Here is a 13,224-nt window from a genome sequence, read left to right on the forward strand (position 1 = left end):
TTTTTTTTCCCTGAGGGGGCATGTGCTATACTTTTTCAGATGGAGGCTGATTTCTAGAAATCAGAAATAACTCTCTACAAGGACTGACATTAGCAACGTATATAAGTCTAAACTGGTGGGAATGTATATGGAAAATGCAGTGATGCAAGTGAAAGAAGAAGTGATCCATCAATGATCTGAAAATAACAACAATAAAATAGGTCTGGCTATGATTGCATTATATGCTAGCTACAGACCACTGGAAAAAAATCAACCATCAGCAGACAAGAGAGCCCCAAGACAAAGAGGCTTAGAAGAACCAGCTTCTGCTTCAACAGGAAGTGTAAAACCTCATGAGCCTATCAGTGGCCTACACAACAGAGGAAATCACTAACTGCAGAGAACTAATTAAGCTATAAGGAAGTGAACACGAAATTCTCAAAGTAGTATCTTTGGCTAGCAATGAGGGCAGAACGCAAGAAATCAATAATCACTCCCTAAACGTTGGCTACCAAATCCCTAGCATATGTAAAAGCTACTGGGAAAGAATTCTAATTGATATGACTACTGCAAGCTAATTTACATACACTGTGCTGCTGACAAACCTGGAGAACCCTCCTGTAGTACACAACCTGATTAACATCCCTGTCCCAACCTCTGGAAAACTGAYATTTCCCTTTCTCCATCATCATCCAACCTGAAGAAGTCAGCAAACCTAATTCCACCATCTGTCAGCTGCTTCTTTACTGAAATTTCTAACCAGAGTAAGGCCATTTTGCACCTATTCTGCCAAGGCAATCAAAAATATTACAGTATTACACTGAAATGCTCCTCCTCCACGTGCTGACAGAGAAACTATAATACATGCTTGTTTATAAAAGCTCTATTTACAATATATAGGAAACTCCACATCAAAACTATCATTATTACAAGAATGTTGACTCATTATAATTTGAAAAAAAATACAAGTAAGGCTGAAAACTTGTGTAAAGATTAACCACTAACAGCAAGACTGATAAACATTTCACACTGTATCAACTAATTAAAACTAGTATGAAACCATAAATCTCATCTGACTTACATGACAGGAACTCAATTCTCCAGAAAGGAAAGACACAAGCATAGTCACAGTTGTGACCATCTTCAAGTATTTTTATTAATTTTCATATAGATTAATAAAAACCCATGAAGAGCMCAGCTCTGTGGCGTTTGTACTAGTGGAAAGAAAGCAACTATTAATGTGAAATCTTGTCAGGTTAGGGGATGGTGGAAAATTTGATCCTCTTCTCAGAGCCACAGATGGGCTCTGATATAAAAGATACTCCCTGATTTCAGGCTCTGCCACTGAGAATACGGGATAGTTTCTTTTGTTTCCCTCTTCTCCCCACAGGGTTCACCTTGCCTTCTTAGAGGACAAACTCCTTACAAGAAGGATTCTCTTTTTTCTTGTATAGGCAATAGTGGCTACTACTGCCACTAATATGCAATGCTGTTAAATACTAATAATAGTTACTATGGTAATGAAAATAAACAAATTCTAAAAGAAACATCTTTTTTAAGAATGAAGTAAGCCTAAATTTCTCAACATAGTTCATATCAAGATTATTAAGGCACTCATTCATAATCTCAACACTTAGAATGACATTTTCTACTGTTGTCACCAAGATGTTTAAAGCTGCATAATACTTACTGTAAACAATTTTAATATTTAACCAAGGCATTGGGGTTTCCATAAGTAATCTGGTAACAGCTAGCTCAAACATTACAGTTTTTCCAGAGCCAGTCGGAGCACAAATCACAAAATTCCTATCTGTATAAAGAAGCTAGGAAAGAATTCAAAGTAGTAAATGCAAGGCAGCTATCCATTATATCTATTCATACATTGGGGTAAAAAGACACTAAGAAAATGCTTATTTCATTGACAGACATAGTTCTCTAAAGTATTTTGCATTAGATGTGAACTTTAAATAATAGCTGAAGAAAGTATGTCTTTTTTGGTGCATTCACCACAGAAATATAAATGAAAGAGATACTGTTCATTTAAGGCTATTATGTAGTAAAATATACCATTTTGTGACAAACATAAAAATACAAATATCTAGCCTTAGATGACATTAATGCAGAATAACCGACAATATCCAACTACAACCAAACGTACGCTCACATTTGAGATACTAATTTTGCACTTAAAATGCAATTTAAGTGTTTTCCTTCTGTAATCAAATATGCATCCAAAATTCAAACTTTGCTGAAAACATTAATTTTAATAGAATGTTAAGTTTTAAAATAATTATGAAAGTAGGTTTTGTATGATTGTTCTTTTCTCCTTCCTTCCCTCACATTCCTTCCTCCCTCATCTCAGAAGCCAGGTATGTCTGTAACAYATTCCCTCACTTGCCTCTCCCACTCCTCTCTCCTCCTCAGTGGCACTCACCTGCTCTCCATTTGTGCAACAGACTCCCTGCACAGCTTCATTTGCTTTCTCCCCTTCCAACTCCCCATGGATTCTATTATTCTTATTTTTTGAAATTCAGCRAATGGCAGCCCTCACCTACGACCTGATTTATAATTGTGGCAATGAGTGACACTGACAGTTCCACRTAACAGCTGCAGGAATTACCTTTGTTTCCTCATCTACCACTTCTAGTTTTCCAGTGCTCACACAAATCAATAAAGAATGAATATAGAATCTTTCCTGATTTTTGTTAAATAATCATATACACCATTCACTGTGCTTCAACCACAGAATACCAAGTTGAGTATTTGCCATATTTCTTGCAACCAGAGAGTGCTACCAAGTTGCCAAGTTGAATCCTGCAAACTCAAACAATTAAAATACACAAGACCATTATCTTTTTAACATGCTGTTTTCTCTCAACCTTTCTAACATGGTACTTCTTATACATGATAAGCAAAAATTGTTCTTTCTGATACTCTACAAACAAGTTTATATTTAGGAGTACTAATTCATGAGCTACTCTTTTTTTTTCTCTCTCCTCAAAACTACTGCCCTCAGTGACATCTCTCTTTCTAGAATAATGGAAAAACATAGCTATAAGCAAGGCTTACTTTCATGAAAGTTGCAAGAAAATGGTCATGCAAGATTATTTTACAAGTATTAATTATCAACAGCAGTAGCAATCAACAAATGTTATTTACTAGTAATAAGATGTACATCATGGCAGAAAATTAACACGCATTTGGAAGTAAGGAAAAATACCACAAATGTCTAAGGACTATAGATATAAGTAAAAAATGTAAAAGTATAGTTCCCCAGATATTTCAAATATAAGATTTTTCTGCTCATGCAAGCACAATTCTTAACATCTTCTCTGTGTAAAATATTAGCTAGTGGATAAGAAATTCAAACAATATTTTTTGCTACACCAATGTAAAATACATACTAAAATATTTTCATGAATGATAATGGGATTTCTCCCTGGTGAATAAAAACAAGAATGAGCTGAATAAAAAATTTTAAATGCTCTGTTGAAGACTGTTGAGATCTGTATTTCCTGACTCTCTATAATACGTCTTCCTCAGATTTATTGCTTTCAAAGCAAGCTTGGGGTTTTGAAGAAAGAGCACAGCCTCTAAAAAGAGGCGACAGATAAATACCACCTTTCCAAAAGGATGGCCTCCTCTACAGTTCTGCTTTTCTTAATTTTCCTCTAGGAAAATTGTTTTAAAAAATATTACTAATCTCTACATGTAGCTATATATATGATTAAAAATATCACATAAATATATTTAAAATCAAGAAAAACATTCTAAAAAAGTTCTTCCGGTCTCTTCTCACAGATTAATATAACCCTGCTCACCTGCTCAACTATTCCAAGAAGAAGTTCTAGAAATATTGTATCTTCCTAACCCCCTTTAAGTTCTAAATATTAAAGTACTACTTTAATTTATGCTACACATTTATCCATAAAGTACTACTTGCAGCTGTAACTAAYGTTTTGTACTTACATCATCCAAAGCTTTAGACTGTACATAGTTAAAATACGGAAACTCCTTAAAAATACTTCTAAATTGGGTTGCTTGAGAGCACATTAAGGAGCTGAAAACAACTGAGTGAAAACTCTGAAATCTGTTGTCATACTATAAAATGTACAGTTATCACTTATATTACATTCTCTTATGTTACAAGAAATGTGCTCTTTCTGTAACTTAAACAAAAAATTTAAATGTGTGTAATGATCTAACYGATACAGACTTACTGGAACAATCAGCAAAAAGTAACTTATTAAATGATTTAGTATCATTACTTAAATTATTGGTGTGCCATATATTCCACATGACAAAACACTACATTAAATAGCATTAAGAGATGTCTCAAGGTATACCAAAAACCGACATGAAGCGCACCTCCTCTTCTAATAGACTCCATGAAATGGAATATGGTCATGGAATATAAAATTTTAAGGGGCAGACATTTTTTCTACACCATAAAATAGATACAAGAGTAAACAGAGCACTGCTTTTAATGCATCTAAACATGCCACTGCCACACGATATTTGTAATACAATGGAAATAAATTAACATTGCAGTGTATGCCCAAGAGGTATAGAAAGTTTAAAGAAGTCTGCCTATAATATGTTAGTACTAATAGTGTTTTTTAAAACACTTTCAATTGTTTTTCAAACAAAAAATATTCTTATCTAAAACTGAACAGAAGAAAAAGAGTATTGTTTCTTTATGGATCCAAATAAGTGAATCTGATCTTGTCTGGACTTGCACTAAAGCCCAACAACTAACAGCAACCATCTGATCAGACTGAGGATACAAACAGTCAGACATAACACCAACAATAACAAGAAAAATGAGGCCTTAGATGGATGTTAGATTCATTTGAAAAGATTCAATAAAAAGAAAAAGGAAACTGAAACAAGGAATAAAACGAAGAATTAAAGTAGTTAAAGAAAAACATAGCAAAAAAACAAAGAGCACAAGTAATAATAAATATTTAGAAAAATAAGGATTTTTTAAGAGACTTCTCTAAAATTGCCCTCTAAATAAATGATCCATTTTCAAAAGTGCAGAACATTGAGTATCTGTAATTGACAACATCAGAACAACTGAGTACTTACTGGTTTTAAAAATTAGGTCACCTCTTCAGCTATTTATATAAATTTAATTGCCTAATTTTAGACATTTACTCTTCATGACATTTATCCTACTGTCTGACAGGTTACTAGAAACCACATATTAAAGAGACAGGGTAAAAAAACAAAAAAAAAGTTTGGTAGATACAGCTGGGTGTCTAATTATATTATGGTTCAAAGCAGATGTAACAAAGAAAATTACTGTAAAATTTGCTTAGAGTAAGTTAACGAATGGAAACATACTGTAAATTTCATACTACAACATAAATACTGATCTGTAAAGGGTATATGAAGTCTACTTTCTCTTCAGAATATGGGACAAAAACTAATAAATTCCCTAATACACCTAAATACTAATTAATTTGTGCTTCAGTTAAAGTATATGAGGGTATAAGTATGTGTGTCTCTGTATAAAGTTTGGCCTAAAATAGATACTAAGTAAACTAAAAAAATTTAATGTTACATTTTAAAAATTAATAGTTTTGAAGATGAAAATGTGAATGTCTGATATGAGACAAAATTTGCTGGGCAATGAATGATCTATTACAAACTGTCCTTATGTGCTCTAGTTTTGGAGGTCCCAGGGGTAAACTCCTATTTATCATTCAATTCTCAGTTTTTTCATTACAAATCAAAACTATTACAGTGAAATGCATGACCTCCTGTGACTACATATTAAATACTAAAATTTTGTGCATGTAAAGAGTTATAATGAAATCAGCTATAGCAATTAAAAGGATACGAATTTCTGTAACAGCCCTCAAAGTTTCCCAATTTCTTTCTGCAGTTCCTAAAGAAATAAAAGTTGTAAGTTTATAAAATCAGCAATCCTTGTTTTCAACCAATAGCCATAAAAAATACCTTCCCAACTCCAAGCTATGCATCCTGCGAGAAGCTGCAAGGCTATAACAAGGTACAGGTGATACAGAGGAGCTGGAAGGTGAGAAGAGGGAGGTCACAAGCTCATCATTTTAAAATAACCACCTTGGTGGCTCTCTGCTGAACTCACTACAGTTTAGGGATGTCTTTCCTATATCAGAGGCCCAAAACCTGATGCAGTATCCTAGACGTAGTCTAACAGGCGCTGAGTGGAAGGGGATAATCATTTCCCTTGATTTCTTTTTGATATAGCCCAGGATGCTGTTGGCCTTCTTTGCTGCTGGGTCATGCTGTGGGCCTGCTGCTTTTACAGAGAGTTGCCCCTACTAGTCAGGCTCAGCTAGGGCTTCTCCTTCCCAKGGGAGGACTTTACTTTTTTCCTTTAGAATTTCATGAGGTTGCTGTCAGGCGCCTCCCTCCAGCCTGGCTAGGGCTCTCTGAATGAAAGCCCAGATCTTGAGTGTATTGACTGGTCTCCTCTTCGCCTCCCCAATTTGATGACATACAGACTTGATGAGAGTGCACACTGTCACCTCCTCCAGGTCAGTGACAGAGACATTAAACAGGTCTGTCCCAGGAAAGACCCCTGCAGCACTCCACCCATGATAGGTATGCAGGCAAGGTGCAACCATTAATCACCACCCTCTGAGCCCCACCATCCAACTAGTTTTTTACACAGTTTAAGGGCGTACTTGTCTACCTGTTCAGACCTTAATGTCCTAACTTGGATACAAGAATTTTGTAGAGACAGTGTTGAAAGCCTTGTTAAAGTCAATGACAYCCCCTACTCTCTTCTTATCCAGAAATCTAGTCACTTTAACATAGAAGGCACTCAGGCAGGAATCACCTCTTCCATTGCTGGTAAGTCTACTATGCCTCCAAATCCCTCCTTAAACCACTTTGCCTTATAATTTTCTTTTAGCAGTATTTTTCTAATCTGTATTTCTGTAGCACTTAGCCTAATATACTAGGCACACTCCACAGATGTAATGATTCCCTGTCCCCAAAACATTAAAATCTAGGAAAAAAATACGTATATTTAAACACTCTTAAAAACAAAAATAATTTCTAAAACAAGTGCTTCGTTGTTTCTACAAAATTCTCATCACTTTCCTCCATTTTCCAGATTTCTCCTATCTAAAATCTAGCTGTAAAAAGATACGAGTGTGAGCCCCACATCAAATTTCAATTCCTGAAGATGAGATTATTTACCACATCGAGGGACCAGGCTGTTACTTTTCAAATTCTTGAGGACACAGATTTGGAGTGACATTTTCAAAAAGGCCCACATGACTTAAAAGCACAACTTCTGCTGACTCCTAAGGCACTTCTAAAAAYGTGACTGTGTCTTCATAAATTGTTTACCCAATACCCAGCCCATATTAAAGAACAACGCAAAATAAGTTTCTTGCAATTGTAATACTRTCTGTCTAATGTAGCTGAATGTCTAACTCCAAAACTGTTCTTTATCTTATATCATGAATATCCATTATTATTATATACCAAAGAAAGATAGTGGGCTATTGTTATTAAATTGAATAACAATAATTACCTTTTATATCCAGAATCTTTGAAGCATTAGAAAATGATTTTATTTTAATTCCACTTTTAGGAGGAAAGTCCCCATCATTTACCCTTTGTAGGGTAAAATCTGAGTCTTTAGTTACTGGAATATGATTATTATGTCTCTGTAAGTCTTCTTTTTTCATCTCTTTCATGTTTTCATTTGTTTTCAAGTAAGTACCGTTTTCCTTCATATCAATGGAGTGATCTTTAAATTCAGATATTTTAAATAATCTGCAAAAGATACAGGAGCTTCTTTAATTTATTATATGTTATGCAGTTTCTCTAACAGTTGAAAAATATGCATGTTTATACTGGAAGCAAAACTAGTAAGGTATAGTCATACATGTAGTTYGGATCTCATTTTATTTGCTTCAGCTGACATTCTTCCACACGAAGATGACTCCTTTCAAAATAAATTTTAGTTTTACTTTCATTCCAGAGCTGAAATAATAAATGACCTGTCCAGATGGGCTCTCAATCCCCACAGCAGATCCACTCTCAATCTTCTGCATAACTAAAAAGAACTGAGGCTTCTGAACAGAGCTTCTGAGGAGTGAGGAGAGCAGGGCTCAGAAGCCAAGTTTATCTGTAAAACTCCTCCTCCAAGGTGGCACTGAAATCATGTAGGTATGCTCGGCTACCTTTTCACTTCTTAAAAACAAGTGACCTTAGTTTTCTTGCTCTTTACCGAGTGAATGAAGAACTAAATATAGTATTTCGAAGAACCCTTGTTCATTTAAAACCCTTGAACCCTAGATCATTAATCAAACTAACCTCCTCCTCACACTCCTTGTAAAACAGGCTGAGCTTAGGACACGTATAATTACAGTACTAAAAGACTGCCAAAAGGAAATTTCTTTTTCTCCTTACAGTCAACAAAAACGAGTGCCTGGAGCCCTATTAAAGTACTTTCATTGAAGAATCAAAAACTCTACATTTGACAAATATACCTGAAACAACAATAYGATTCTGATAGTAGATGAATTACCATAATTGACTAGAAACATACCATACCTTTTTCTTAATGCTGAATGGATACTCTCATCATCACTGTTGTCTGGAAAATTAATTAATATTTTATTTTGTGAAATATTTGCACCAGGTTGCTGAGAAGCCCCAATTCCCTTTTTATGTTTATCTTGGTCAGAAGAGAGAAATGATGAAAACATTTTCAGACTTTCACACTGAAAATCAGTTTTATTCCTTTCTCCTAAACTTAACTGGAGCACTTCTTTTTTAGAAGCTATACCAAAATGAAAAGTTGCTCGTGATTTATCATTTACTTCCTCAGTATTTCTCCTGCACTGTTGTACAGACTTCTGGTGCTGTCTCGCTCCTACAAAAAACAAAAATTATTTAACATATTAATATTCGCTCACATTCCTAKTCATATTCATTTTATTAAATAACTTCCACATAAAACAAACCAAATTCACATATATGAACTGATACTCTTATCTTATTGCAACTTCATCACGTATTTTGTGACTTCTGTTGATGCACATGATACATCACGCTATCAATTAAAACTCATAAAAATAGGGTTAATTTCTATGATTGCTATACAAAGCAGAAGAGCAAAACTGTTTCTTAAAACTGAAAAGTACATGAAAATTACTATCTCCTATACACATCCTTCACTTTAATCCTACAGACTTGTAGGATTACTGGAAACACTTCTCCCTGCCCTCTGAATAAAGATAGGCTTTCTAAAAAATGGTACAATGAACAGGCTTGAAATTCCTACAAGGAATAGTCACAAGACAAACCCTGCAATTCTAACGAGTCGAAATTCCTAATGAAGTCATTGATGGTTTGGCTCCCTGATCAGCTTAGCTAATTATGTTGTTTTGTAGGGTTATTCTCAACAGGATCAGTGTACTGATCTGGCTGACCACATGAGCATCACTGCCAGCAAGACAAGTAACAGTAGTAACGAGCAGTTGGATGAAGTAAGATGACAAAACATCTCCATTCACTATCCTTCACTTAGATTTGCTTGTCATTTAACCATATCCTAGAGTATGCATAAAATTCATGAATAAAAATAGCACAGTTTGTCACCATCCTCTACTGATTACAATAGTATGCACCTGGAAACCTAAAAACTACAATGGCCAATTTGTGACATATCCTTAACAGTTCTATGAACACAWGGAAGCTCATCTGAATGAGCAGTCCTTAATGGCATTGCTCTTGCATAAGAAACTAAAAAAATACATTCTTAACATGGTAATTCCTAAATAGAGAGTATCATAAATCAGCACAGCAACTAAGATATTTAGAAATWTACTTGTCAGTGATAAAGCAAAGGAATTCCTTAAAAATACTTTTCTCAAGGTGATATCGAACGTCTAGATGGAAAGAATCTTATCATCAATCACTGGCCAGACTCCAAATTTTGCCTCTTGAAAAGCAGTTTGAAAAAAGCCCAAAACAGGAAGTCTCATTAAACTCTCCGTTTCTTGGTTGGAGGACAGGTCAGTCAGGCCAATGTGCTGCATTACGCTCTTATAACTGCTTCCTATTCTTCCATATAGCATCAAAACACAATACAGAGCAGCAGAAATTTTGATCATGCTTCTCATACCTGACCCACTTCTGCACAATAGACTTGTAGCCGGTATACATTCAGCAAAGAGGCTTTGCTAATTGCCCAACACTTTTCCATAACCAGAACATACATAAAACCATTATTCTGAACCAAAAAGCATTATTTTTCTACATTTGCTTACCTATTTCATATTTCACATCATAAAACGAGAGGAGGAATCATCTGTCAAAAGAATTATCTGTCTAGACATTTGAGTTTACATTCAAAATTAATGTCAAATATTTTACCCATATGACTGTAAACTGTGTTTTTCTCCAGTTCTTTGTGTAACTCCTCTGCAGATGGAATTTCAGTAATAGCTGGAGCAGGCGCAATATACCACATTTTTGGCTCTTCGTTTTCTAGATATCTATTTTTAACAGACAGAAATAACGTAAAAGCATTCTTTAAGCACCCTGCAAAACATCTAGCTCAAAATTACTCACCACAGACAACCTACTCTGGGTTTCCTCCACAAAAAATATTCTTACATTAGTATTTTTTTAAAATCACAGTAAATGTAAGAGGCAAAACATCTGCTAATCCATATTTCTTACATATTCCAAAAACAGTCTAGTCATATCATTCAAACCTCAACATACTTTGGAAAACATTACACAGTGTGAGTTCTGAACCTGGAAGTTTCTACTCTCAAGTTTTTGTTGGTAGAAGAAGAAGGGAGTGACAAAAAAAAATGCTGTTAAAAGGAGCCAGAATGTGAAGAAACTTTGGAAACAATATAACAGTAAAGATTTACCCTTGTTTTGTGTCTGGTCTCTCGTAAAAGAAATTATCCAATGGAAAGGCCAGTTCTGCAGAGTTGAACATTTTTAGATCAAATGTGAATTCTCACAGTCTTTAAAAGGCAGCACAGGAAGCTTTGAAACTGGAATTTCTAGAATTGAATCTGTACAAGGAACACAAAGTTTATTAACTATGTAAGTACAAATATTTCATTTCTAGACCATTTTTTTCAGAGTTTTCGCCCACATCCTTCATGCTGCCTCAGGAAGAAAAACTTAGTAAAATATGGATCCCATTACTTACGACCAAAAAATTCTGTGGGAYAGCGCTTTAAAGGACTTTATATGATCATGATAAGTCAAAGTTTTCATTAAATTATTTCTAAAAATGATGTTAAGATTTTTTAGACAGCTGCAGACTATAGACATTCTTGTCTCAGATTACTTTTCCATTTTGATGGAAAAATATCTTTCTTAGAATCAGATTCTGACATTTTTACAAAGTAAGTAATTATATTATTTAACAAGAAACTATTTTTAATTTACAGGGAAATAAGAAATCTTTTTTTTTAATCTATAAGCAAACTGCTTAGCTGGAAATTGGACTACGGGCCCAACACCCTAAACTCAACAGCTGTAGTCTGAACCATCAGAATCAGAGATAATTTTTGAATTATTTTTCATATATATCAGTTTTAAAAATACAATAGATAATTAAAGTATTTTTCCTTTAACACTTATACTAGGCATTAGACATATGTTTTTTTCATGAATCTGTGTTAAGTAGTTTGATAGCCCTTAAYTTTGCTTAGAGACAGATTTAAAAATCTAAGAAGTTCTCACTTGAAGATTACCACATAWAAGATTTTATTAGGCAAAATCTTAGATTCACTGCAATAAATGGTAAAATATCAAATTAACCTCAACAGAGTTTATAAATCCCAGAAAAGGCCAAACACGGTGATAAAATAAAGCAAACCTATCTTCTTTACTTACAGGGATAAAGAAGACACCTTTTTTATACTTCGACATCTCATTAGTAACATGAAAAAAATTTAGAGTGCTTTTCAAATGGAATTCAGGTTTACTTAATTACCGTGTACTGTTGGTAATGATTCTAGATWATTTTTTTCTTCTAGAGGAACTGTCAAACTTCAAACATTACACACAAAGGTTTCTAAATTAAAACAAAAAACATTTCACAATATAAGCTGAATATACTTTGTAAAATCAGTAGTCTGTGAACATAGTGAAAAAGATGGATTTCAGAACTTCCAGGAATCTGTCATGCCCCTTTGCACTCCTTTTGGAGCAAGTCTGCAACACCACTTCTGCCAACTTCTGCCAACTCCGTCCTCAGGTTTTGCCATTTTGCTTCAGCTCTACCGGCAAACTTAGCTCCACCAGAACTAGTAAAGAGCCCACATTAATAAATCTAACAAAACTGGTTAACTTGGCCACCAYTCTATGGCACAATTTTAATGTCAGCCAGTAATGTAAAGCCGGAGTTCTCAGACCTGGTTATCAGTAGTGGCAGCAGAAAACACCTTTCAGGAGTATTATCAAGCTGTAAGTATTGAAGCAGTAACTAATTTGGGTTAACTGATCAAATAAGCACTACCCCATCAGCTCTAGCAAGTCTTTTCCATAAGCTCAATGCCGTTTGATAGTACACAGAAAATCTACACTCATGGTGATAAACTTAGGGACATCAGCAGATGTTTGTAGCAGCAGTATCAAACATTTAGAGTGGAAGGTCAGYTTGTATCTTCAGGCTGCTTCATAGTTCTTGTTTTTCATTTAGGATTTAGGTTATGCATATTGATTCACACTTACATGGAGATGGTTGACAACCACTGAAGACCTCTCAATGTATTTGCTTCAAGAAACAGCACACCACAGACACGGGTCACTTTGCTAATTTCTCCTAAAACCCAAGCCTTTCCTCAGATCTCCGTACTTCTCCCCCAGTGCCTTATCCAGAGAGGGCCCAAAGTGAAGCTCGCAATGTCAAGCGCTAGAGCAACCGACCAGCATCCCCCTCACAGCGGGGACGCACCTGCCCCACGACGGCCTGCGCCAACCAAGCCTCCCCTCTGGTGCTTCCAGCTACGGCCGGAACAAGCCGCCCCCCCTCCCTCGGCTGTGGAAGCAGAACCAGGCAGAGTCGCGGCCACCGCGGCGCAAAATGGCGGCAGCYGTGGCCCCCGAAAGTGCGACACCCCCTCGGGAGCGCCGAGCGATCGATGCCGCCGCAGCCCGGCGCGCCGAGCGATCGTCCTTCCCGCCCCCGCGCCTCGAGGGCGCCGGGCGGCCGCGGCGCTCCCTGCCCGCGCGCCGCCACGCGGGGCGCGGAGG

General features: G+C 35.8%; 1 protein-coding gene across 1 annotated transcript in view; it reads right to left on the bottom strand.

Moving 5' to 3' along the window:
• Positions 1-13,224, bottom strand: part of HFM1 (helicase for meiosis 1) — a 51,619-nt gene that overhangs the window by 29,041 nt on the left and 9,354 nt on the right. The window contains exons 2-8 of the mRNA XM_085303550.1: positions 10,881-11,030; positions 10,372-10,493; positions 8,545-8,866; positions 7,517-7,761; positions 5,828-5,875; positions 3,949-4,019; positions 1,670-1,802 (exon numbers count right to left, since the gene is read on the bottom strand). Coding sequence (XP_085159676.1) covers positions 1,670-1,802; positions 3,949-4,019; positions 5,828-5,875; positions 7,517-7,761; positions 8,545-8,866; positions 10,372-10,493; positions 10,881-10,951 — 1,012 coding nt within the window. The 5' untranslated portion in view covers positions 10,952-11,030. The remainder of the gene's footprint in view (positions 1-1,669; positions 1,803-3,948; positions 4,020-5,827; positions 5,876-7,516; positions 7,762-8,544; positions 8,867-10,371; positions 10,494-10,880; positions 11,031-13,224) is intronic.

This window comes from Rhea americana, unplaced genomic scaffold (assembly GCF_003343005.1).
Source record: "Rhea americana isolate MKP2758 unplaced genomic scaffold, rheAme1 scaffold_2, whole genome shotgun sequence".
Classification (NCBI taxonomy): Eukaryota; Metazoa; Chordata; class Aves; order Rheiformes; family Rheidae; genus Rhea; species Rhea americana.